Source organism: Zootermopsis nevadensis, unplaced genomic scaffold, assembly GCF_977971745.1.
Source record: "Zootermopsis nevadensis isolate Lab colony 2312 unplaced genomic scaffold, Znev_1.0 Znev_ptg000018l, whole genome shotgun sequence".
NCBI lineage: Eukaryota > Metazoa > Arthropoda > Insecta > Blattodea > Termopsidae > Zootermopsis > Zootermopsis nevadensis.
In genome coordinates this window covers 6,422,929-6,450,291 of record NW_028259150.1, presented here as the reverse complement: position 1 = coordinate 6,450,291, position 27,363 = coordinate 6,422,929, and the positions used below count along the sequence as shown (strand labels likewise).

At 34.8% G+C, this 27,363-nt stretch overlaps 1 protein-coding gene across 3 annotated transcripts in view; it reads right to left on the bottom strand.

Annotated features, from left to right (window-relative positions):
* The window catches only part of Sos (Son of sevenless guanine nucleotide exchange factor), a 41,284-nt gene extending 15,080 nt beyond the window's left edge, over positions 1 to 26,204 (bottom strand). Inside the window, exons 1-14 of one of the 3 annotated variants that reach the window (XM_022070486.2) lie at positions 25,798 to 26,204; positions 22,245 to 22,508; positions 20,621 to 20,704; positions 19,182 to 19,262; positions 9,761 to 9,988; positions 8,782 to 8,922; positions 6,763 to 6,972; positions 5,878 to 5,993; positions 5,647 to 5,777; positions 4,235 to 4,435; positions 3,909 to 4,026; positions 2,791 to 2,947; positions 1,538 to 1,645; positions 381 to 698 (exon numbers count right to left, since the gene is read on the bottom strand). In XM_022070486.2, coding sequence (XP_021926178.2) covers positions 381 to 698; positions 1,538 to 1,645; positions 2,791 to 2,947; positions 3,909 to 4,026; positions 4,235 to 4,435; positions 5,647 to 5,777; positions 5,878 to 5,993; positions 6,763 to 6,972; positions 8,782 to 8,922; positions 9,761 to 9,988; positions 19,182 to 19,262; positions 20,621 to 20,704; positions 22,245 to 22,508; positions 25,798 to 25,902 — 2,262 coding nt within the window. In that variant the 5' untranslated portion in view covers positions 25,903 to 26,204. Of the gene's footprint in view, positions 1 to 380; positions 699 to 1,537; positions 1,646 to 2,790; positions 2,948 to 3,908; positions 4,027 to 4,234; positions 4,436 to 5,646; positions 5,778 to 5,877; positions 5,994 to 6,762; positions 6,973 to 8,781; positions 8,923 to 9,760; positions 9,989 to 19,181; positions 19,263 to 19,859; positions 20,275 to 20,620; positions 20,705 to 21,321; positions 21,340 to 22,244; positions 22,509 to 25,797 lie in introns of those variants that run through there. The other 2 variants (XM_087351224.1, XM_087351225.1) reach the window with 2 other exon arrangements.
* Positions 26,205 to 27,363: the final 1,159 nt, after the last annotated feature.

Below are 27,363 nucleotides of genomic sequence, written 5' to 3'. Positions count from 1 at the left end.
TTTATTGATAAGCTTCTGACAGACATTTTACAGTGAGCATAATAATCTAAATATCACTATATATTAAACTGTAAAACTAAACACAGCCAAATGGAACTTCAAAATTCTAGGATTGTGATATAACTTGTACTTCATGAATGAAAGTAGAATGTCTGTGCATGCATGCACACACACAAACACACATTATTGGCAAAACTGATTCTATTTCCACGTGTGCATGTCTTATGTTCTTTAGTCTACACATTTAAATAATTACATGAATTTGAATGACATCACTGTTGGAAATTTCTATCATCAGGGGGTTCTTTCACTTTATATCAAGACAATGAAAAGGGTGACTAATATGTGCAATGATTACTGAATGCTTCTCTACCACGTACCTTCCTCTGTACTATTTTGAGAACAGAGTCAACCCACTTTCTCATGGACTTGCCATTGACTGTGTCAAGGAAGGCATGAAGATTCTCAAGCAATGAAGAGTCTCGCTCAAAGTCATAAAAATGATGATCCACCCAATGCCTCAACACATTCAATACTCTGAACTGCACAGGCTGACAGTATTCCTTCCTATACCTCTTCCAGTCTTCCCTTTGGGAGTTCTTGATTGTCTTTTCTGACTCCAAAGAGTCCTTGTTGTCATCATAGACTAATGACGGATCAGGAATGTTGAATCTCTCCACCAAGAGGTCCAAGAGGTCCTATACAGCCAATTACATATGCTTTTGAAATCTGATATTCTTAGCAATTTATCACATATTTTATATCAAACCTGTAAAATGTCTGATTAATAAAATTAAAGTATGACAAAACACATAACTGATACAAAAAATTCAATGAGAACATTTGGAACTGTAGGGTTTCAAAGTCTAACTCTTTCCACAATAATGCCACAAAACAGGTGTACCATCTGTCACACTCATCATGGAATGTGAATGCCAGGCCAAGCACTTACATAAAACTGAAATATGTGCTAATGATGGGACATGTTATTTCATTATACCTATGAGAAACATCATGCAGAGAAGGAAATGTGATAGGGATTGTGAATTATTACACCAATTAAAATTGTACATGGTTACCAATGTTTTAGAGGAACATACCGCCTCTATCTTTAGAGAATACTGAAGATCACAATCCTCATTTTCACTACAATGAAAATCTCTATTTTGCAGCAAAACTGTGATGTGATTTTATGTACTACAAAAAATTAAACCTACAAGGACACTGTTCAGGAAGAAATCTGATCAAGAGAGGTAAGACATGCCTGAATCCAAGTGAAAAGTTGCTTAGCTGCTAATGCAACATACCTTTCTGTCAACAAGAATAACTGCCAGAGACTCAATGTGGGTCCAGACTATGGTGGGGACTTAACATTCTCCACACTTCCAAAATTAAAGCATTAGTAGGAGCAAATCATTTGATCTGTGCATAGGCAAATCTGCATCCAGTTCTCATCTGGGATTGAAATTAAGCCTACTATGCCCACATACTAGAAATTTAAAATAAATCATGTTAGTAGAGTAGCACATACGCTTACCTGGGGTGAGCAGAAGCTACGGTATGTGGTGAGGAATGTCCTTACAAACATAGGATCAGCATAAATGTGATACGTTAACCTCTCCACTAACTTGTATAGTGTTGCACCCTGTTACAGAATACAAGAAATATTGCAGGCATAAGGCACCAAAATATAACGGAACCTTGCATCAGACTTATTACATGATGGTTGTTCAAATGAAACCCATTCAGGGACAGTCCTGGGTGAAGAAGCAGAGGTCATTAAAGAGTCCCCGTGTGTGCTGAGATACAAATCCCACTGATGCACCAGCCAATGGATCCCCTTCGTACAGAATTCCCTGGGCTGCTGCCAGAAACATTACACTACTGTTGACTTGATGTCTTCATCTGACCAAAATCTAGAACCCTTTACCACTTTCTTGCAGGTGATGAACATATGTACCAGAGCACATCCTGGACAGTGCACGTCACATTGGGATGGGCCATATTGTGCAACATGGTGACATCCCTTGCAAGCATAATCATACACATTCTCATTATGGTAATACAGCGGTCATGGAGGGTTTCAAAATGGTAACATGCATTAATGGCAATGTCACGGCCCTTGAACATCAGTACTAAACTACAGGACAGTTGATTTGGGTCAGACCAAGATGTCAAGACCACAGTGCTGTAGTGGTTCAAGCAGCACCCCAGATAATTCTTTGCAGAGAATATCCATCAATTGGTGCATCAATAGTATGCCTGCATTAATAACCATGGTGACTTTTTTAATAGCTCCTACTCCCTCAAAAGAACAATCACTGAATCGATTTCAACTAATCATAACTGAAGACATGGAAGAAATAGCAGGCTAATCTACAAAATTAGAAAATCCAGAATGAAAAAAATGTAATCTTACTATTGCCTTTTACACCTTTCTGTTTTAATACAACAGTGCTGCTCCCAAATCTTTAAATGTGAAGCAGTGGAATACAAAAAAATATACATATTTATGTGACAATACAGTATTAATGCAAATTACAGAGACTTACTGGTGCAATTATGTCTCGTACTATATCACAAGTTTGTTCCTTACTACAATGACAGTACAAAAAATTAACGATATATGTGCTATCTGAGTGGAGGTTGAAAACATCACAATTAAATGGTGTTCATATTTTATAAATTGGTACCATGTTCCAGGAAATATCTAGTCCACTTCAGACTTTTACAAATCTATACAAGTAAATTATAGCTCAAATAATTACCAAGATAGCTTTGTTGTCTCACCTTTATAAGAGGTACTCCTGCATTTTCCCGCTCTTCCAGTACTATATTAGATTTAGAGTCTGCCTCTGCAAATCTGTATATTGAAGGTGAAGGCAAGCGTAAAGGGTGTTTCTTCTCTTCATCCAATAGAATACTGTCCAGAGTGCGTTCTAACATACTAAAGGAAAAAAGCAAGCACAATTTAGTCCACCTGTATGCATAATGGCATGTAAAAGTGAAGACAATGCTGGATTACCAATCAAGATGGCTGTCATCTGAGCAGTGTAAAAGAAGGCATAAAAACAAATAAAACTATTATTAAAATCACCATGCATATAATCATTACTATATTTCTGCATTCCCCTGAAGAAAGGTTGGAAAACAACAATTCTCATAATCAGCATCAAAACCAAAAAATTACTTCCTAAAAAAGTGTGCTAAACACGGTCATTTGGCCTGAATTGTTAATCTTATACATTTTGAACATGAGTTTCATAGTGTATAACCATTTTGAGCTTTGACAAACTTGTGTGTGTAGCAAATTCTGGAAGTTTATGACTCCAAGGGTGGGAAAAAAGCTGTGATAAGAGGGGTCCTTTATATTTCTAATACAGTCCTACACAATTCAATAAAATAAAATTAATTTATACAATCATTTATAAAATAAAAACCTACAGACAAAAATGTAAGCACATGTTGTGGCGCCATTAATTATCCATTCAAATTCAGTAAATGGATGACACATTTAATACATAGCAGATTCTAAAACTGTAGTGAATACCTGAATATCTAAGGGTGTTTGAGAACAAGTACTTAGGCATATATTTGGACCTAGGAGAGACAGAGGCCAAGACACATACATGGCTAAAATTAATTAAAAACTGTGGCTGGAAAGTTTAAAGGGAAGACTACTTGGAATACCTAGGCACAGATAAAATTTTTAAATGGGATCCTAAGTAGGTACGGACTAGACAAATGGTAAAGGATAAGGTCAAATGCAGGTTCCTGTTAACAAAGTGATAAATTCACAGTTTCATAAAACCATTGAATTCATCACCAGCTGAGATACTAATCACATTTTGCACCACAGCATTCTAGTTCTGATCTTTACACTACACACAGAAAGAAATGAAACATACCTCTTCGTATTAAGCATGATGAGATCAGCCATCCAGTTATTTTTGTCTTCAGGAGACTTTGCTACAAGTGTAACATTAGGCTGGACTCGAGGAGCAATTTCAAAAGCATTTTTCAGTTCTAGAAAATAACACCAACAAGAAAATCACAGCTCTAAACACACATTACAGCACTTTATTCCTGTATATAGCTCAACTTGTGCATCCAATTTTTATTTACCATTTTTAAAATAAACAAAAGTATAATCAGACTGTGACTAAATCTGATATAAATAAACATGATACTTTACTGATTAGTATTTTCATACGACTATTACAAAGCTGCACACCTTCAGTGTCCTCACGATCGATAATCTCCACTTTACGAATGAAGAACCTCTCCTTAAGACGATACTCTCCACCAACTGGTCCCGTGACAGAAACAGAAGCTCGCTTACTGTTAGGTTTACACAATATCATGAGCCCATCGAAGAGAAATACACGCCTCTCTGTAAGCCGTCGTCCACTGCCCACCTTCCGAAGTACATCCTCTGAAACAGCACATATTCATTCATTCGTCACATATCAATTTAAGTAACATTTCGATAGCATCTACAGGAAATAAATGTATTACTTTTGTATGATTGGAGAACTGAAATAATCTATCTAGAGTGATATAAGATAAGGGTTTCTCCTACAATATCATGGTCAATGTTTTTATAATCAACAACATTATACAGTATTTTGTTATACACAAAATATGCGAGTTCACTTTTGTATAGGATACATATGCACCATTGTAGACACAAAATATAACATGCAAAATGTACATACAAGATGATTTTTGAGAATGTGTACACTGCAGCAATTGTTAAAATAAGCATGTATTACAAACAGCAGGCAAGGGCAATTGACTTTAAAATTCTAGCATTCCCAGTCAAGGCGCATCAAAACCCTGAGGACACGACCCAATAGACAGATGCAACTTGATTAAGAATACCATATTTTGTAATTCACACACTTTTTATCCAAATTCTGTGACTCGTAAGTGGGGGTCTTTCATAAGAAGATAATAGTATCAATCACCTCATCCTCCTTGATTTGATCATCCCCTGTCATTTCATTTCTCTTAGGACCAAATATTCTTCTAAGCACCCTATTTATGAACACCCTCAATTTATGTTTTACCCTCAATGTGACACACCATGTTTCATTTTCATACAAAATAACTGGTACACTTACAGTTCTGCATATTTTAATCTTCAGGGATTTTGATACCACACAAGGCGACAAAAGATTTTGAACTGCATGGTAGCAAGCACTCTCAAAGTTTAGTCTGCCCTTAATTGCTTTGTTTTGATTTGTTACCACTGTTTCCAAATACTTGAAGTCTGCCACATTCTTAAGTGCTTTATTAGTTACCCTGATACAATGATTCTATCCTGCAGTCTGGTAATGAGACATGAATATATACACAGTTGTTACTTTACGTAGGATCTGAGGTTTTCATGGTGGTGAGTCTGAAGATGGCTGTCTTCTGGGTTGTAGCTCCGTGATCATCGCCCTGATGATGGAGGCAGTATGGACCTCTGAAACATTGGTAAACTTCTACCATACTACATGGTGCTACAACCCAGAAGACCCATATTCGTAACAAATCTTTGTTGCAGAAAACACATTTTTTCTGTGAATTTCCACCTTTCTCAACTTCACATTCTTATCTCTTGATACAAACTGGTGAACTGATTATGCATTTACTTACCTCGAATAAATTCATTACAGCACTGGCCTATGTCTTTACCCTCCCAACCATCTATAGATTTTTGAAGTTCATTTGTCTTTTCAAGTGCTGCCTGTCTTCTTGCACGCCCATGTATCCGAACCCCAGTCTCTCTACAAATGAAAGTTCATTGTTACATTGTTTAGACATAGCAAGGACAAATATTAAATATTTAAGCACAAAATTATTTTTATGATGCTCACAATAACTTACTTTTTAGGCAAGCTGCCAACAGTCTGTTTAAGCTCCATCTGCAAAGGTCGAAGCAGCCCTTCTACTTGCTCTAAAATTTCACCATCTTCATCACCTAGTGTTAATCGATGGAGGATCTGAATTTATTATAAATAAGATTAATTTTACTTCAATTGGCTGAGCAAATGTTTCATTGCAAGATTATGACAAAAATTACAGATAACAGAGAAAGTCTACATGGTGTGTTCAATAAGTAACACTCAGTACTGTGCAACACTCACATTTATTACTACGACACAGACATCCAACACAAAAATGTTAATGGACAAATCTCCTGTTTCTTCACATAATCACCATGAGAAGTTGAGAAAAGACTCAGAAATACACCATCTGCTTTATTCTAATGGAGAAGAATCAGGTGTCGCTGTCTGCAACCATTTGGTTGGTTTTCACCTTTCCATCATGTTAGAAGCATTTTCCTTTGAAAGGCTTTTCAGTTGTCTAAGGAGACGAAGCCATGTACATCCCAAAATTCAGTCAACCTTTTATCATCATCAGTAATGAAATGTGAGATTGTCACTCCATTATAACACCAAATGTAGTATCGTCCACACAAGAAGTTTTAAAACACTGCAGTCTGTAGGGAAAGTATTGTTGATAGAATTTTGGGTAGAATGCACAGGACATTCTCTTTTTAATTCATGAAACAGGAGGCAATACTGAATGCAGATTTCTACTGTACAACACTAACATACCTGAAGAATGCCATATGGACGAAATGCCCTGGCTTGCTCACAAAGAAACTAATCCTTCTCCATGGCAATGGATACCCGCATAGAGCATGCCAGAATGTAATTCCCGCAATCAATCAAGAAAACTGCAGCTAAGTTTTCAAGTTTAACTTACCTTGATATATTCAAAGTAAAGGAAACAATGCCAGACTGGTCCAAGAAGAAGTTTAGGCAGATAATATTTCACAGCCTCCCGAAATCCATGACCTGCTGACTGTAGTGCATCAGACACCTCAGGTTGACTAATCAACCGTGTGAGAGCATCTCGACTTTGCTGCTGAATAATGTCCTTGGCATAGCGGCCATATACATCAAATTCAGCAGCCTAAAACAAATGCAACATATCTGAAGTTAGAACCTCAACTGAAGATTTCTTACATACTACAAAATTATTACTACAGTGTCCCAAAACAAATTTTATGGATTCCTTACTTATGCAAGAAGAAATATATTGGCTTCCATGCAGGTAACCATGCAGAAAGAAAGACAATGTACTGCAAGTAGTGAGAGAGATTTAATTTTAAAAGAATTAGCTGCCAATAAAGTCACCATTTTCATGGTTGTACAGCGACTGTTTAAGTTATTGTCCCAAAGTACTAAATTACAATTAAATTAAAAGCATTTCTTGCAAATTCATTATTCACAAATTTACAGCAGAGTAATGCAATAATATACATTGTATAAAATACCAAAAAAAACACAAAAAAACTGTGAAGTGGGATTTGAGGTTCTCATGGTGGTGAGTACGGTAATGGCCGTCTTCTTCAAAACTCCACGGAATTTAAAATGTGGATAATCATCAAAATATTATGCACACTGCATTGCCAGATTTAAGTGTGCTTCATTATAATAACTGAGGAAACTGAGAGTATATAGAAATAACCATATGCTTTAAACTCTTTATAAAAAATAATGCTTTACTAATATAATGAAATCACAGAAAATTAACTTTAACAAGGGTCATACAGTTTGTTACATAATTCTGAAATATGTTCAATTATTTCAGGAAATCATTTTCTGTACTTATTCCAAAATCACAAATTCACAAATAAATACTATACCTATACTTAAGGACCAAATATTTCAACTGAGTAATTAGACCTACAGCATCATATTTTGAAACCCTAAGTTTAATCTCAGACCACATCACATGTTTCCTGAGGTTTCTCATGGTTTTGCTCCAGTACTACTGTAAAACAGGCCATGGCTATGTCATCATTCACAGCCAGTCCACCATTTGGCATCATATAAACCATGCAGTTGTTGTCATGAAATAAACTAACAAACAAAACCTGATAATGTGTATTCCTGGGGAGGAGAGAGAGAGGGAGGAAAAAAGAAAGAAAGAAAACTGATATTGTCCTTTCTGAAAATCAAGATACAATGTCATAAAATTTAGTTTTGGGCATTCTGTACTAATTTAAAGAGTTCTGAGGCCTGAGACACAACTGACTTGAAAATAAATTAACAATAAAAATGTCACCTTCACCCAGTCACATAATTTTCTCCTTCTAATATTCAAGTTTTAAAAACAAAGGAATTAATTACAATAAATAAATAATGATAAACACCAGAGATGATGAATGTTTTTCTCAAAGAATTGGAAAACCCTTTCAAGCCTGAACATCAATATAATTTTAAGATCCTGAATATGAACATTAATAAATGTAGATAGTAATTAAAAATTAAATGATAATAACACGAGGCTGCTTAGATCACTATTGGTAGAGAAGAAGCAAACCACAAAATATAAATACAACACAAATTATGTCACATTGGAGATAGCATATAGGGAGAACACATGAAGACAGAATCCCTAAAATGGCAAATACATACACTGCTGTTGCAGCTGAAAAATGTCCAGAAGTAGATGAAATGAATGATTTCACTTCCGAACCTCAGACCACTCACTCTTTGAAGAGGAATAAGAATACAATGGATTAAATGTTATCATGGCAAACATATTATAAGGATAAATATAACTCTGTAAATCAGATCCCAATTCACCTATTTCGAAGACCATAAGCAGACCTTATGTTACTGTTATCTTTCTATTACAAGAGTAGAGGGCTGATGTAAACAAATCACTTCACCTGCACCTTACGAGATTCTTGGCTATGAGATAATGTTTTACCTCAGCCAACTCTTCAAAGCAGCTGCCTATTGCTGGGACCTGCTTCTCCTCACTGATCTCCAGCATATCCTCCAGTGAACCGAGCAGTGTCACTGTCAGCTCATAGATATCCATGATATTGCTGAACATAGCATCAAGTTCCTACAAGCACATACAGAAATTAGCTGCAGCAAACATATAAAGAGTTTCACACATATAAAATGACTCTGGATAGGGGCCCAGAAAGACTTAGCACCATGGTGCTAATTACAGAATATGATTACACAGGGTCCAACACATGTACAGAGGGTGAGGCTAAAAATACGATGAAATTCATATCTGATAATTTGGACAGATACCAGAAAATACACAGTTCTACTGACATTCAAGAGAAGTGAGAATCAGTGCACACTTTAAAATCATAATTTTAGTTAAAGTTATAAATTTGGCCAAAAACTGACTTGGTCAATAATCTTAAAATCCTCCTTCAGCAAATGAGGGACAATTCATACCGGTTACACCTGCTATCTTCTTAAGTGCTGAAACACCACCTTGAACACAAACTAAAATTTCCTTTAATTTATTACTTTTCCTTGTAAATTATAAAAAGATAATGTTCCTAAGAACAAGAAGAATTGTACCTTCAGGTAAAGAAGATAAGAGCATTTACATTAACCTACAGCTCTACAACCTTTCTTTCATACCTTTGCAAGAAAACTAATAACAAACTAATAACAAACTAATAAACTGCCAAAATTATTTCCTCAATCCCAGGATAAGAATAAAAAGCAGATAATCTGTATCACAGCCATATAGAGAAAGCTTTCTTATTTGTAATGGAATGATGCTCACATCTTCAGTAACTTCTCCATACTACAAGACTGAGCCTAAATTAGCAGTTCACCACCTATTAGAGTAAGTAGGTTCCCCAAATCAGAATAAAGAGCACAAAAATTATAATTCAGTAAGGTCTCCTTCAATTTAATTTATTAAAATTTACCTTAGAGTCACCTGCTACCAACTTTGCAATTTCTTCCCTAAAAACTTTGATGATCATGTGTAAATCACGAAGATACTGTTTTTCATCATGTATGAGATCCTTAACAACCTCTTCGTAAGTGAGAGAAGTTCGAGGTGTGACAGGATCAGTGCCATCCATCACACCAATTCCTGACAGACCCCCACCTCCACTGGCATCCTCATCTTGATAGAACATGTCCATGAGGACCTATTTATATGACAAGAAATATGAACAATTTTATAAAACAAATCCAATAAAAATTCAAGTGAATTTATTTTAAAAATATATCCTACTAAAATACTTCACCACATTCCATTGAAGTGACTAAAAATATTATCCACAACCAAAAGCTAATATTTCTGCTCCTATAACAATTTAACCACTTTCACAGATGGATTAATGCCATATTAAATATAATGTTGGAATGAGCTTAAAAATTCAATTATTTACCTCTGAAAGTAATACCATCCATTATCTATGAGAGAGAAATTTTTGAGAAGTTTACAAGTATACTTAAACATACTATTTCAAGGATAAAATGGTACATTCTAAAGACACATAAATCAGCCCTCTGGCTGTCAGATAAAACAATTTGGAATGCAGATCCAAGACTATCAACACAATAAATGTAATACTGTTTCACGTTTCACACAATCTTTAGTCAGTTGTCACCAAACCAATGACAGTAACAGAAAAAGCATGAAATTCCCTGTTCTTTTACAAACATGTAGATATGTGACAGCTGACAGCATGATCATGTTCTTCAAAAGAAATTCAACAGACGGAACGCAATGTACCTTTGTGAAATACCTCATTCAAACAACATAAAAACAGAATTGGTCTTCAAGTTATCTTGAAGGGTTCAAGTAACAAGACAGAATTAAATGTTGCCTGAATTAACATGGAATAAAGAAACACCAGTTATAATTTAAAAAAGCATAATTTTTACACTTTTAATAAAAAATAAGAACATAATATTCTAAGACTAAGATTTTTTATCAGCATTCCATTTAAAACAATTACCATGAACTGAAGAATAAAATGAGAAGAACCAACAATGATGTGCAACATGAATACTTCTGACACATGGCCAGATAGATCAGGAATAAGTATGGAAGCATGGCTGATAAAGGTTAATAAAAGTTGTACCTCAAAAACACACTGCAAGTAACAAGTACACATTACTCAGCCTATCACATCTTTTACATTTTAGTTTGATAACTGTGTAATTCAGTTTAAGGATCAAGACTTTTTGTACTTCTGATAATCTAACCCAACCTCAAATAAAGACAACCACATATAATATTCAGATTTTGTTGAAAATTTAAATCTATACCACACATTTAGCAACCTTTCTAAAATTCTGTCATGCAATTTAAGAAGTCATATTAAAATTAACAGTAATATGAATTGCCTTTCACTATTGTAACATTCACGCAAGGACACTGCTAGCAATCATCGTAATTAACAGTGCTCCTCCAGCACTTTTCCTTTGCAGGATTCAAAGAACAAACAATTCTGAGATTCTCACAGTGGTGAAGATGTCAACTGCAATATTCCAGGTTGTGACACTGTGTGATATTCCAGATGATTACCACTGTTCCTCTAAGACTCTGGCAACTACCTACAAGACCACACAGTGTCACAATCCAGAAGACCAAAATCAACAGACAATTTACTTGAAAACCATTTGTTCTGACCAGTACAAAGTGATGGCTATATGACTGATAACTAGGGCTTGATTCCCTCACGGCACATATGTTTCTAGGGGGAGGGAGAGTGAAGATGTCAGAGTGTGAAGGTGACCACTTCCTACTTTCTAGTGCCAATGTTTAAATGTGAGGTGTGCTACCACCATGCCCCCTATATCCCTCCATGATATAATGGAGAGGCACAGGGGCAACTTTTCTTTAACTTTTACCTTTAAATACTATTAAATAATGCTTAACTGTGCATACACTATTGATAAATGAACACACATCACTGTTGGTCTTCTAAGCAGCAACACCATGTGGACTTGTAGGTAGATAACATTTCAGAGAAACATACTTCATCCTCAGGGCTGAAGCCAGCTTCTGAAGATGACATTTACTTTAGAATGTAGGCCAAATCTATTTACTATTTACACCATGTCCTAAAATCATGGGCACCTTATTTAACTGACTAAACCACAAACTATAACTGTAGTTTGGACAATACCCACTATCCACTCTTCCAATATTGCAAGAAAAAATTAGAAGTATTAAACACACTTCATAAATAGGTTGCAAATGGATGCTATTTTGAAACACGACATTATGAAGAAGGTATATATAATTATATAATATATATTATATTATATAATTATACCTACTGGTATGTAAGATACCAACTACTAGATAAAAAAATATAATTCTGGGACTATGAAATCCCTTACAGTAAATCCATCTTTACTCTAAATTTACTCCAGTTCCTCATATTTGTTAAAAGCACCAATAAAGAACATTTCAATAACAAATATAAATAAAAAGTATTTTGGTTTATTTATCTTACATTTCCAAAACAAAGGGGGAACTTTCTACCACTCACTATAGCAACTTATTACAATTACAAATAAATATTATTTAAATCATGAGGGAAGTTTCAAAAAACTATTTTGAGTGGCTACTAATGTGGCCAGAAATTATTATTTGGTCATTAACATAACCTAACATTTAAATGATATCTACTTATTTTAACTGCTTATAATCATTTTCAGCATAAACAGGGCTTGCTAAAATCACACTGCAACACTCGTCACATTTCTATGTCTCAGTGCAGCATGTATAGCCCTGCCATTGTCTACTCATGCAGCAACCAACATACGACCAATGTTGCACCACACAAAACATACCATTGGGACAAACTCACAGTAAAAAGAGAAAGAAAGGAAACTAAAGAAGGGATAAAATTACAATTTCATAAGTTCTGGTTTTGTCCATGTGTGTCACATTACACTGTTATAATAGATATGTGAGATATGAATGACTTAGTTTCCATGTGTGATTTGCAGCAATTAAATTTTATCTCCCAGGCATAATTTTAGATTGCAAATGTATTCATCCATGGCTAAGTGCTATTACCTCAATTAAGCAAACACTCTCTCTTTATAGCAAAATGTTTATGTTCCTGAAAATGTAAAGTTGAAATAAATGTGACAGTTACCTCAATAAAGAGAAACAGAAAAAACAAAAACCATTATGGAAAACTAGCTTTAATATTTATTATTTTAGGTTACTTTTGAGGAAAGGACAGAAAGAGGAAAAAGAATAAATAAATACAATTAATTTAAAATGAGCACTCATCTGTAGCAGTGTAGCAAACAGTGACATAAATTTATGGTTTGTAATTTAGATCATAAATACAGGGGTGTGCACTGTGTCAGTTTTCTTTTATCTATGATTAAGTGCCTTTGATAAAAGGAAATATTCTCAGTTCTCTTATGATTCTGTTATAAGCAGGTTTTACTACATTAACATATTCTGTTCATATTATGTACAGCACAAGTGAAAATGAATCATTTCCAAAATTTCAAGTTACACTTCCGCTCATTAAGACCAAACCAAACTGTGACATTCTTTGAGTTAACAATACTTACTTGAACGTAGCATAGATCACATGTATGAAAGGGGGATAAAAATGTTTCCCAAAGAATATAGTTGGCAGTTTATTTGCACATAGAATATGCCTAAAATCTGAAGATTATGCACTGAATATTTGCAAATGGTGCAAAACCACATTTTACAAAGTTTTTCACAAATAGTCCAAGATAAAGGATACACTAGTATGGACATATGTTACATGTGCATTGATAACAAGAGTAGTTATTCTTGGAAAGTATAAAATTGAAGTCACATAAACAAGGACTATGTAGAGAGACCAAGCGGTGATACAAAAAGAGTGTGTGTGTGTAGAAAAGAGTGGACATGAACAAATGAGAAGTGCGTTAGGGAGGACTGAGAAAATAGGGAGGCACTGTCGAAAATCTATGTACAATGATATTTGAGGTTCTCAAGGCAGTGAAGATGTTAATGTTGGGCTTTGGAGTCATAATGCCATGTGGACTTATAGGCAGACACCAACGTTCCACTTCAGCTGTAAAGATGAAGATAGTACATTTCTCCAAAATATTGGCAGCTACCTACAAGTTCATATGGTGTTACAACTTATAAGACCACATCAACAATGTATGATGACAATGCAAAACTTCAAGTTAAAGCCTAATTTTGTATTTGTAAAATATTAGATCTTAAGTGAGATTATTATTACCAACCTTCAACTTCAAAGGTGAAATAATTCTTTCGTAACTGATAGGATAAAGTAAAAATTACTCCAATTAAAGAAACTTAATAAATTTAACCTTTATAATACACAGTACATATTCTAACTCATAATTTCACTACAACCCAGGAGCCAGCCATCTTACCATCATGCTCCTCCAATCATATCCTTCACAAACTACTCATCACCTATTGGTTGATCTATATAAGACTTCCTAAACCTAGAAACTGTGTTGCTGAAACATTGTAAAACCTTCAACATTTGAAGCAGCTTATCCCCAAAAACCAGTTATACAAATTAATTGTTTGAAATGAACAAGTTATTCATTTACAGTGAAAATAAATTAATGAAATCTGCATTGTTTCACACCATGGACAAATACTCCTGCAGCTGATATAATATCTGGACTGACTTTTAATTAGAAAGCTGTGCATGTCACTGGAAAAGAATATAAGAGAACTGTTGTTGATGGGGAAATAGTAGCATTTGTAGAGTATGCTAATACCATGCTATGTGACTTTTGTTACACCTCAGTATTCTGGACTTATTTTTTATAATTATCAAGTTCTCTACACCACATATGTCACATCTCACAAAAAATGATTTTTCAGGTTTTAAAAAACAATTTACAAATATTTTTCTTTGGTAAATCTTAACTAGACATATTACTGTATTTACTTATGTCATTTCTATGTAAAACATATTACCTAAACAAATGTAATTAAAAACAGCTTTCAACCCAAATTTTTCATAAAGTAAATAAATCTACTAAAATTTTCTATAACTGGTACCAAATATCAATTTTAATTATAAAACTGTGTGAAATCAACATATATTTTATGATCTTGCAAATTTGTATAATTCACTAATAACAGTAACATGCATGTTCCTTTGATGATGCATGCAATTCGGTAAAAATGGTCAGGATACACTGGGTTCTGGAAAAATATATGTTTACACAAGTAAGTACAGTAATGTTATGAAGGAGGAGTGCTTAAAAATACAACAAAATGTATTTACCAAAAAATAAATAAATTATATATATACATATATATATTTATTTATTTATACACACACACACACTTTTGTCAATAACAAAAAGCATGGTGGTAATACTGACAGATTCCAAACTTTAGTAATCCAAGTATGTTTCATTAATAATGAAACAGTAACTCGAATATGTTTCATAAAATCACAAAAATATTCACATACAAACACATCATAGGTTATACTTGTATTTTCCTTCAATATCATACTAGCAGAAAGCAGCAAGAAATACCACCGAAGCACAAGTAAGAAACAACATTCAGATAGACAGGCATGGTATAAACAATCCAGAATAACAAAGGCTACAAAAGCCTACATAGCAGCCTGAACTCTGTTTAGACAAGTTTGCAAGATCGAGATAATCGCAATAAAAACACTCTGAAAAATCAGTCTGTATACCCATGGAAACTAAGCAAATATAGGCACAGTGAGTTTCAGGTCTAAAGTAGAAAATGAGGAGGGATGAATGTCAATATTTCTTGTTTTGTTTTACATACCACCTGATTTGTTCATATCGGTTCACAATGGGACGCATGGAAAGTACATACATTGCATAATCAATAATAACTAAAGCAATAAAACTGCAACTAAACAAGTTATGGCATTTATAATGGCTTTCAAATAAGATGTGACTTCCTCTCCTGAGATTTCAAGCCCATAATTCCATAAATATTTACTCAGGATTTGTTCTGTTTTTTAACACAACAAAGGAAACATTCAGTCCAGAGAATACCTTTCACAAGCAGCTGCCTAAGAGATCAGTACCCTTTTCCATGCTGGCAAACTGCATGAGCTGATAAAGAAAATTTTCTGTCCTGTATTTCACAATTTACATTAACCATTTTACAGGTCCTCTGCTGGACTGTCTAACTACAGAGTGATTTAAAAATAACAATGTTTAAACTGTACAGGTTATATAGCACCAAACACGATAAGAAGACAACAATGAATAGTGAATAAGAAGAAATTTGGAATATTGTTTACTCGCCCTCACAATTGCTTGATGATACTGAGAAAAACCATGAAAATCCAGCTGATCTCTGAATCATATACACACAACATACAAATCTGCAGTGTTAAACCACCACAGAAACCTGCTTGGTTTTTCTTTAGGGGTTGTGGAGTTGAGAGTATGTTTGACCTCCTTCTTAAAAAGTGTCCTTACCATTTTCCTGCAAGTCCTAGGAAATCCTATGGAAACTTACAGATTAGGGGGTCTGAAGCAGAACTGAATCTTGACTTCTCTAGTAAGATTCATACAAAATGGTACACAAAAGTCATGAGAATGCATTTAAAACAAAGATTTATATGACCATAATTTGCAATATGTCTCCTTGAAAGTACTCACTCCCCTTGGGAGTTAATATAATGAGCCCAGCAATTCTGCCATTATTGGAAATATGTCTGAAACTCTTCTTTCATAACTATCGAGTACATGCTGCAAATTTTGCTTTATTTCAAAAACAATTATATCTCTTTCCTCTGAGCTTCAATTTCATTTTTAAACCAAGGAGAAGTCATAGGGTGCATCTGGAACGTTAGGACTGCACAGCCATTTGGTCCTTGATCATGAACTGTTGTAGACATAATGATGTGACTGGGCACACTGTAATGATGAACCACTCCAGTCATGGTACTCCTGGGTACTCTGTATTCCTAGTATGCAACTACAACACTAACTCTAGTTCCAGAACTTTTATGCCCATCCATAAATAATAGACCTATTCAATACTAACATCTTTAGTTCAATGGTGTTTCAAAATCCTCAAACCTGGAAACTATGAAATATTCTAAATTTGCTAGCTAGACATATAATCAGTAAAGAAAATAAAAAAACAGTATCACAGGCATACAAGGCAACCCAGGAAGAAATGGGCACACTTCAGAAGATTGTTAGCAAGTAATTCTGAGAAAAGAATGTTATTCTGTGCCATTCATAATGGTTACAGATACCCAAAGTTAAATAATAAGAGGAATAAATGACAGAGAAGTTGCATAAATCTACTGCAAATGTTCAAAGTAATATTCTGTTGCATTGTAAGTTCCATTATTCTGAAGTTACGCATATTCAAAGTAAATAACCACCTGTGCATGCGTATCACTGAGAGTTTGGGTAAAATGTTCAACACTACAAATAAATATACAATTAAGGATTATTTGTACTTTATATGATAAAATAATATAAGATATTAATGTTGACCCTGCAACACAGAATACTTCCACGTGGTGCCAGCAACCAAAAGCAGGATCAACATTAACAAAGAAATCACAGTTGAAGTTTAAAATCAGTTAATATAATTGGTGAAGGTAGTAGTACAGTCATGTCGGAAGTGATGGCAGAGACAGCAGTATCACAGAGTGAATGGTTCAGACATGTAGGCATAATTTGTAGAACAATCTTAAAGGGTACTGACAATGACATATTACAGTTAGGTACAGATTTTCTTTTAGACTTTTTCCCTCATTTTATATTCTACAAACAGATGTTTCAGGGGATGAAGGTAGGAGAAGACTGAGCTCCTGAAATGCAGTGACCTATCTGTAGAATATAGGATGATGGACAAAGTCCAAAAACTATCAGTACTTAATGGTTCTGTGCCACACATTAACTTCAAACAACAATGCCTTTTAAATTTTCAAACGATGAATATCCAGATATTTACTTTATTTACAGATATTGCAGATACAACTCAACAGACGCTGCTGAAGGATATGAACTACAATCAATGGCCAAGAGTGCTCTTAATAGACATATGTGAAAAACTGGTGAATTTCCTTCCACATCCACATCAGACTGTCCTCAAAATTAAAATCAACAGTAAGACAACATTGCTTATATGATACAACGCAGTCCACAGGTGAGTACCTAAAGAATTTCAAGACATCTTGAAGTTTGCAGAGCCTAATTATATAACGAATTTCTGTATCCATATCATGTACAACTGATTTAAACATCCTGAACCATGTTTGCCATAGGTTTATTACACACTGCAAAAGTTGGTATGCCTGGTGAGCAAGATCTCCAATTCTCAACCTCTTAGATATTCATCTCTGGGATCACATGAAATTGCTGGCATGCAGAGAAAAAACAAGAACATGAGATGAACTGCAGCAATGGATTTTGGATCATGTGGAACAAATGAAATAGCCCAGAAGTTATTTGGAGGACCATCAATTTGAAAATAGATCAACTTACATAACAAAGCTGAAGGCATAGTTTGAATATTCGCTGCAGACAAAACTCAAAAGTAATTTTAGATGAGAATACCTTATATTATTTATGAAATACCATACTCAAGCATATCTAGAAAGAAAACAAATTACAAGTCTGAACTTTTATTGTAGACTTAACAATAGCTCTGTAAAAAGTGTGTCCACAAATTACTCCTGTTGCTGTTTACCTCTGAATGTCTGTTAACCTGTCACAAATTCAATAGACTCATACAATATCCATTACACACAATCAACGATTAACAACCTCCAGAAGTTTGACCTCTTCCTTCCAGATAATCTCTAACATATGGCAGTTTATCCAGAACTATTTGTATCTCAACACATACAACAGTTGTAAAGGAACATTTTACAATTGTACTTGCTTGTCATAGTACAATTTATGCCTACAACTTTTGTAATAATTATCATACTTGTACTAGCAAAAAATTTGAAGGAAGAGTTCATTTAATACCAATATGCAAAGAAGGAATTCTAATGGTCAAATACGAAAGTGAAATTTGTCACCAACAGCTTTTTATGCAGGTCTCAGATATAAAATTTCATCCACATCTGTAAGTGTTGAGAAAAAATGAAATGTACTTATTGTTTTAATGCACGAGTTTAATTAATGCATAAAAATGTGAGATCATTTAGCCCACCAACCTAAATTCAACTGAGCTAATTTCTTGTGCCATGACAAACTACCATATGGTTCGGATCTACTATCGGCATCAATAAATATTTAAAAATTATGATAATGGTAATAATAATAACAACAACATACAAATTTAATTTAATGAATGAAAACTACTGATATGGTACTGGAACATAGAGCATTTACCTTGTCTGCACACATGGCAACACGGATATCTTGGCATGTAATTTCCACATGGCGGATATTTTTCACATAATTTCCTGCCAGCTGTGAAACAAAGTCACAACAATAACCAGTTATGTTCTAATGTAGTGTTACTAGCAGCACCACGCAGCTTACTAAAAAAATAATCTACCTAACTTGGTACGTATTTTGTTCATATTAACTTTCATTTAAATATGTAATATGATAAAAATTATCCACAAAAAGGCAATGATAAAACATATTCTTCTTTATTACTAGTGCCTGAAGTACAGAAATTCAGGTGTATTATGCATAAAAATTAAGAAATAAAAGATAAACATATACCGGGTCTCCAATTTATGAGGTTACGGTCGTGCTTACATTGCGTTATCGGCCGCTGCTGTTGACGTAGGCGGGACTTGTACGCCTGAGTCACGGGCGAGTCAGTTTCGGTGCCGCTAGTAACAGTGAACTACGACTCACGCGTACAAGTCCCGCCTACGTCAACAGCAGCAGCCGATAACGCAATGTAAGCACAACCGTAACCTCATAAATTGGAGACCTGGTATAATAGCCAGAATAGTTATGAACCACTACTCTGTGTCAAAAACTACTTTGTAAAAAATCATATACAAAGAAACCAACACATCAAAACCAAATTGCCCAAAGTGCTCCACTTACCCAACTCTGGGCGTTTATCTTCAAACAATTAATTTTGTATTCAGAGTAAATCAAATTACACCCTACATGGAATATTATCTAGGCCTAATGCTTGGATTACATTGTTTGGATACTGTAATGCAAAGTCAAAAAAGTTACTTTGGAACCACGGTTCCGGAGAATTTGATGTAAATACGTCTCTGTATTTAAATTATATTTACGTCTCTGTAATGTAATGTAATTTAATTTAATGTAAAGTAAAGTAATGTAATGTTATCTTCAATGTTATCCATCTTGTTACAAAAGCGGATTGTTGACGGCAGTAATGTAACACAACAATGCCGAGTAAACAGATGACGTTTCCTAGGTAACATAACAATGCACGTAAGCTGACCATTGTTGTCGGTCCATATTTACACATTGTTGTCGATTTGTTGATAGGGATCTTACACATTTTTTGTCACTTTTTCGTTACACTTTTTTGCGGAATGACCCTTCCATATAGACGTATTTACGTCAAAAAATTTTGAGATTTGGGGCATACAGTCTAGCCCAGCATAGACCTGTGGGGCAAGGAGCCAATGAAGCTGTCATAAATCCCCCACATACTGCACTGTGAATAGCATAAGCTATGGAATTACCTGTATGCTAACTACAGTCACATATTATTGCTTAGAAGGTACTAAATGTCCCCAGGTTTATGAAAATGTTTGCGGAAATATCTATGGAGAATACAAAGGGGTTTCATTATACTAGAGTAAGAATGAATAAAGACATGTCACCTTGAGAATATCAGCTGAGATGTATTCCAACACAGCAACAACATAGAGGGCCACCTGGGAATCAATTTTGTACTGAAGAACCTCCTATGGCAAAAGATAACAACAAAATTTACAAATACTGAAAATCACAACACAAATATGTTTAGAAAAATATATCACTTACACAAAGATTGTATAAGAAGGTAGAACAACAGCTTGCCCTGGAAATAAAAAGTGTTCTTTTTATACAGAGTTATAGAAGAGATTTCTGATGAAAAAATGGTAATCAGTCTAAATGTGTTATACTAGAAGCTGAACACTGCAGTGATTTATATCTTCCGAGAATATTTTTCTGTGCACGGCAGAGACTTTTACTTTAAGAGGAAACTTTGTGTTCCCTTCTGTCAAATAAACTGGTGTACAAAGATACAATTTTCAGTTAAATTAATTCATCAATAAACTTATACGTACTGGTAAATTTATGATACTGTAAATGTATCACTCAGAAGAAGCAAATGAGCACAACCCTAAATCTAGTGCACTGAAACAATCATTCAGAAATTATATAGAGCAAAGACAAGTCTTCTGTTTCATAGACTATATAGAGTGATTCAATATCACACCTATACATTTTAGTGTTAAGTTATAAATTTTTTCAAGAAAAGACATTGCCAGCATCTTGGGTCATTATAACAATAAAAACTCTTTTCTATCCCTTTTACCTGTTTTTAATACAATGGAATAAACTGCATCAACCACTACTTTAAAGAATGGGGTCTCCCTGTTGGCAGAGTGATCAAAGTATAAAGATGAGCCACTCATCTCCACCTAGTAGCAAGGTCTACAAAACATATGATGCTTATACACAGGCAGTTTTATACACTAAAAAAAGTTTGGAAATATTCACTTTTTGCAATACACTGAAATTCCTGCCACAATGTGGGTGTTGTAAGCAGGTTGTCTTGGTGCTAACCACATCTAAAAGAAACTGTGGACTTAGATCACTTTTGCTCAAAAGAGATAACAACAGAAACAATATTCCAACAACTGCCTCAATTCCCATAGTTGTAAGTGTTCCAACAATGGCACTATCATCCATCATTGAACAATAATGTGTTCCAATAATAACCCCAGGTAATGCAAGTTGCCTTGTTCCTAGAAAAAAACATGAAACAGACAATGGGTCCATAAGCTGTTCTTTACTCATGCTAAAGCATAAACAACAAACATCACTAACTGTATACAATAATTTTTCAAACACTTCACTTTTTATGTAGAAAAGTCTGCCAATTCTGTCACCTCAACAGTTCCATTACTATGTTTTCCTCTTATCATGCCTTATCCTATGAAGCATGTTTCACAAGACACAAGAATATTTATGAAATCAAGGGGAAAAGGCAAAAATTTCATTCATTCACTTCCTGGCATGAATTTTGTTATGCTTATATTATCTGGCAGAGACCATGATTACGTGACTGATTAGACAAGTTTGGATAATTTGTGTTAGGCTCTGCAATTAAAATCAATTCTTAATATTAATGTATCATGGTACCTCTCACAGAATTTCAAATTTTGCATTAACAAGAGCAAAATGTAAACAAAACCACCAGTGACTTGACCGGTTGGCCAGCTCCAGTCAACACACCTTCTGCAGCATATGATGGACTTTGTCAACAGGCAGAACAAGTGGAGATTTCTTCTTGCCACGATCCAGAGCCTCTTTTGCATCAGAAAGCGCCCACTTATCAATTGGAGTTGGAAATGTGCGCCGCACCCTCTCCTCAACATCCTGTACTGTATGTGGTGATGGACGTGCACATAGCATCCCCAGCAACCGTAGGATCAAACTCTCTACATAGTCCAGTGCATCCTCGCGGGCATCCAGAGAATGATGAACCTGCTCCAAGACCTGAAGTTCAATAAAGCATATAAGGTGACAGAAGCAGCAACATACAATAGATATACCTAGTGTTTTATATAATAAAAAACAAAATTTTGCTGAACAGTGGTGATGAATGTCAACAGTATGGAATAAGAAATTAAACTGCTTCAAAAAAGTAAAATCCTTTTAAAATAATTGAGCAGGTTAGCACAGCATGCCTGATTCACAGTATTTAGATGGTACCAAATTTGTTTATCTGAATGACTCAAGGACTCTCCTCCACAGAGCTAACAGACCTAAAAAATATGCATTTGTCAAGGTCACTCTTTTGTATAGTGTAAAATAACAAAACGGCAACTATGCAGAATATATATCTATTTGATGCTAATACCTACTCATCAATTGCAAATAAATTTCATAGAGAACAATAAAATATACCTAAAAATTATTTTGACAAGCTTCAGCATCAAAGCATTAAACATGCCTGTAAATTTAGTATGTACCATTTTTTGAATGTTTAAAACTGAAAATTTGGTGACTGTATAAAATGTTTAGGTTATGTCTGACAAGTTTCAAGTTGTGGGGAGCTATTCTACTGGACACCTATATACAGAATTCTGTAAAGTAATGAATTGTGAGTGATGGAGGTACCTATGGCAGGAAATGACCCACTCATTCAAAAATTTATGTTACTATGTTGTCCAAAAAAATAAAAGTTTTGTGATCACATCATAGCTGCATAATTATGCTATTTTTGAGTTACCATCACTTAGTAATTAACACAAAGCACATGACTCAAACTGCACTAATAAATATCATACTTCATCTTTGCAGTCTACAAAAGATACATCTAGGTACATTTCAATCTGTCCACCAAGACTGTTGGTAACTTTATCCCTAGAATTTTCTATACCTGGTAAGGCAATATGTATAAGATATTTTAGAAAAGAAATTATGTTACTGTAGAAATATACCTTATATATAATAAATCCCAAGGGTACCAAAACTTTTAAGACTTAAGGCCACAATCACCCTTTCTAATTAGGCAAACAGGTTCACATATTATTCAGTTATTTACTTTAACAAATTTGTTCATTTGTTATTTGTATTAATTATTCACTTAAAAACAAGAACAAAACTTACAAGGCTAAATATTCTCATCACTCAGAGTGATCAATATTACAAAAATATATGCAAGATACACAAAATAAATCAATGGAATGTATACTGTGAACACCATGACTATATTACTAAACCCAAGGTGCATTCACATGTTCAGGGTAAGTTTATGTCCCATTGTTTCCAACATGGCTATTCTGAAAATCAAATACAGAAACACATATCGCCAAATTGCATAATTAAACCAGCATAATGCCTGCTATCCTGTTTAAGCAGAGGGAATGTTTAAACCTAAGTAAACGCCATTTTTCAGAACTACCCCTTTCCAAGTGCCTAATATTCTACAGATTTATTGAAATGTGTAAACTTCTCAGCATGTACTGCATCTGAGTTACAACATGGGTGCATCCATTGTTTGACTTCTGATGAAATATTTTCCTTGGAATACCAGCGTCTTAGTTGTTAGCTCAGTAAGATTATGTTACACAGATTATACACATAGTGATAACAGTGCAGTCTTTCAACCATAAGATTATTTATTCTACTAAATTGGAAACTGCAGTAGATAACTCTTTTACTAACAGCAAATTCTGTTAAACACAAGTGAGAAACTATTAACACATTCATTAGCACCAGAATTTGCAGTTTCCCTCATTAGGTGGGTCCCTTGTCACTCAGCAAGATCATACCCTCCAGATATGGAGGATCTGTAGTCACATACTGACATATAAGCAGCAGAAGACAATCATCAAGATATGGCTCTCCAGTTTCTGGACTGAACAGTGAGCTGACAATACCACATCATAAAGATTTACTTTTATAAAAAAGAACAAACAGGACTGATACTTTGACAGATCCTTTGATTAAAAAATTCAAAGATGTCTGAGAGAGTATTAGAAAGGACATAAAAACTTCTGCTAAAAATATTATAAGTTATTACCAGTTATGTACGAGATATTTTTGGGTGTTCAACATTTAATGATTTTTTGTGCTCCCTCTAAACTTTTCCCACAGTTTATATATATTCTTCCCCCACCATTCCCAAAGCAATACTCCAAAACATGCCTGGAAAGACTAAGGAAAACCATAGAAAAACTCATGACAGCACGTAGCTCATCCAGGACATAAACTGGGCAGCTCCTGTATTTAAGTTTATGGTGTTACTGCAGAGACTATTGTTAAATACCACAGGAAACATTCTAGTTTTCAAATATGAACAGTAGAAAAGAGATCCTTTCAAGCTAGCATCAAGATCGATACCTGTTAATTTTGCTTGCACTGCAATTGCTAAGCTATAAAATGAGTAAGTGTAATATAGAAATGTGTGCATTCATGTAACTAGACCCTAGTCAGCAAGCTATTGCAAATCATTCCTTTTTATGGTGGAAAAATCCAAAGTACAAGACATGTTGGAAGCATATTCTCTCTCTCTCTCTCTCTCTCTCTCTCTCTCTCTCTCTCTCTCTCTCCCTCTCTCTCTGTATATCTCTCTCTCTCTCTCTCTCTCTCTATATATATATATATATATATATATATATATATATATAAAAAGATAACAAAATAGCAAATGAGACCCCTTGCTGTAGGCAACACACAAATTCATTTTTAATATAACTGTAAAAAAACTGGATATTTCCAAACTGCTACTCTACTGCTTTAGGACAGATACCTCATTTTTAATTACCATCCCTTTCTTCATGAAAGCTCCTGGTGTCCAAATAAATTAAGAAACTAAAGTTTCCCCTGTACCCAAGCACAAAACCATGAGGGCATGCAGGGGATGCAGAGGTAAAGCTTCAAACCATTTCACTAAACAATCAGTTTCACTACAATCCTCATTTGAAACAATTACATAAGGGAGGTCTTTAGTACTTTCCAATATTGTATGTAATTCTATTATTATAAACTACTTAAAGATTTCTAACCCATCTTGAAGAGAAATACACTTATGTTGTCAAATTACACACAGCTGGTTTCACAAAATCTGTATTTGAACTGTCTTGTTACTATATTTCCAATTACTGTTTACGAACATAGTTACAGTTCACCATCTAACATACGAACACATCTTAACAAAGTCATTTTAAAATACAAATTTAAGAATAAAATATTATTCAAAATGTTGTGAGTACTATGACTGAAATGAGGGATGGGACTAATGAAAACCACTAGGTACAATCCATACACTTAATGTTACCTTTCGTAAAGAATTGACAAATACTCCTTTCCATTTTGCAGCGTTTTCTTCCTTCTCAAAATCATAATTATGTGGTTCTGATGTTGAAGATGGCGTGGAAAACATTGCAATTTATAGTGAATTGTAGTAGTTAGTGACAAAACAACTGGCTTCTATGCGCCATGTTTACTGATTACGAAAAATGAGACAGATGAGATTGACATTGAAACACCACTGGCCTTGAACATGTACAATCAAACACAAACATTCACAAATATGTGAGTAAAGTTCACGTAATAAATATGACAATAGGAATGCTCAAAACTTTATATAAACACACAAAAAACCTTGAAAGATCCATATTTTATCTCACACGCAAAGAACCAACCAAATATCTCACTATCAAAACTGACTGCGCATGCGAAAATTCTAGAGTTCGATATATCGAGGTTTTGTAATGATAAGTAATGTTGAATGCGTGCAGTTAAAAACTTCCCTCAAGTAGATCAGGATTGAAGGAAAAATTGTAGTGTAAATGTTGGTGTTTCAGAAAGTGGTTAAAATACTGACGATAGATGGCAGTAAAATGTTGCCTTGCGGCACCTATCGTCAATATCGTACAATTGTTGTAGTCCAGTATATTCCCTACTTTATATGAATTTCAAAGAGAGTGAATTTCTACCAAAAGGGCTCATAAAAATATTGACAAGCCCACTAATTGACTCAATAGTGCAAAATCCTGCCTGAGAAGCTGACAGACGTTCACCTGATCCAGGTGACTTCAGACCTCAACCCTTCTTCTTTTCCTTTCAGATCAACTTTAATATTATCCTTCCTTCCACGCCCACGTCTTCCAAGTAGTAGTCTTCCCTTCGAGTGTTTCGACTAAAAATTTGTACGCATCTATAATTTGTCCCATCCTTACCTACTATGTCCGTCCCTTATAATTCTCCCTGATCACATATCCCTAACAGGTCGAATATTTGGTGAATTGTAGGTTGCTGAGGTAGCGAAGTCAGATAAACGTGTTCCGTCGGCTATTTTAAGGAGTCCGACGCGGCTACACATGGGAGCATGTGACTGCAGGTTTATAACCTGCCGTAATGCTCTGTTTATCCACTTCGTCTGACTGAAGTGTAACGAAGTTTGCCTAAGATGAGATGTAACATAATACAGCCAATTCTTACGTAGGCCCAGTCAGTTATCTACGACACACTTGTCGATGTTGGTCTCATGCGTTGTGGGTTGTAACGCCGTTTGGGCTTGCAGGTAGATACCAACATTTCGGCGAAAAATATACTGCCTCCATCATCAAGGCTGAAGTGATCATAGCTTGAATGTGGAGACAGTATGTTCCTCTGAAATGACGGTATCTATCTACAAGTCCACATGGCATTACAACCCAGAAAAGCAGCATCCTCACCTTCACTGCCGAGAGAACCTCGAATCTCATACGTCAGTGTTCCTCAATACTTTTGGCACGTCGGACCCACTCCCGAAAACTGTCTCATACATCCTGATTAAACAAAATGTTGACTAACTAAACTGTCGACACACGGCAGGCCTGTTTTTTTCCCCACGTTTTTA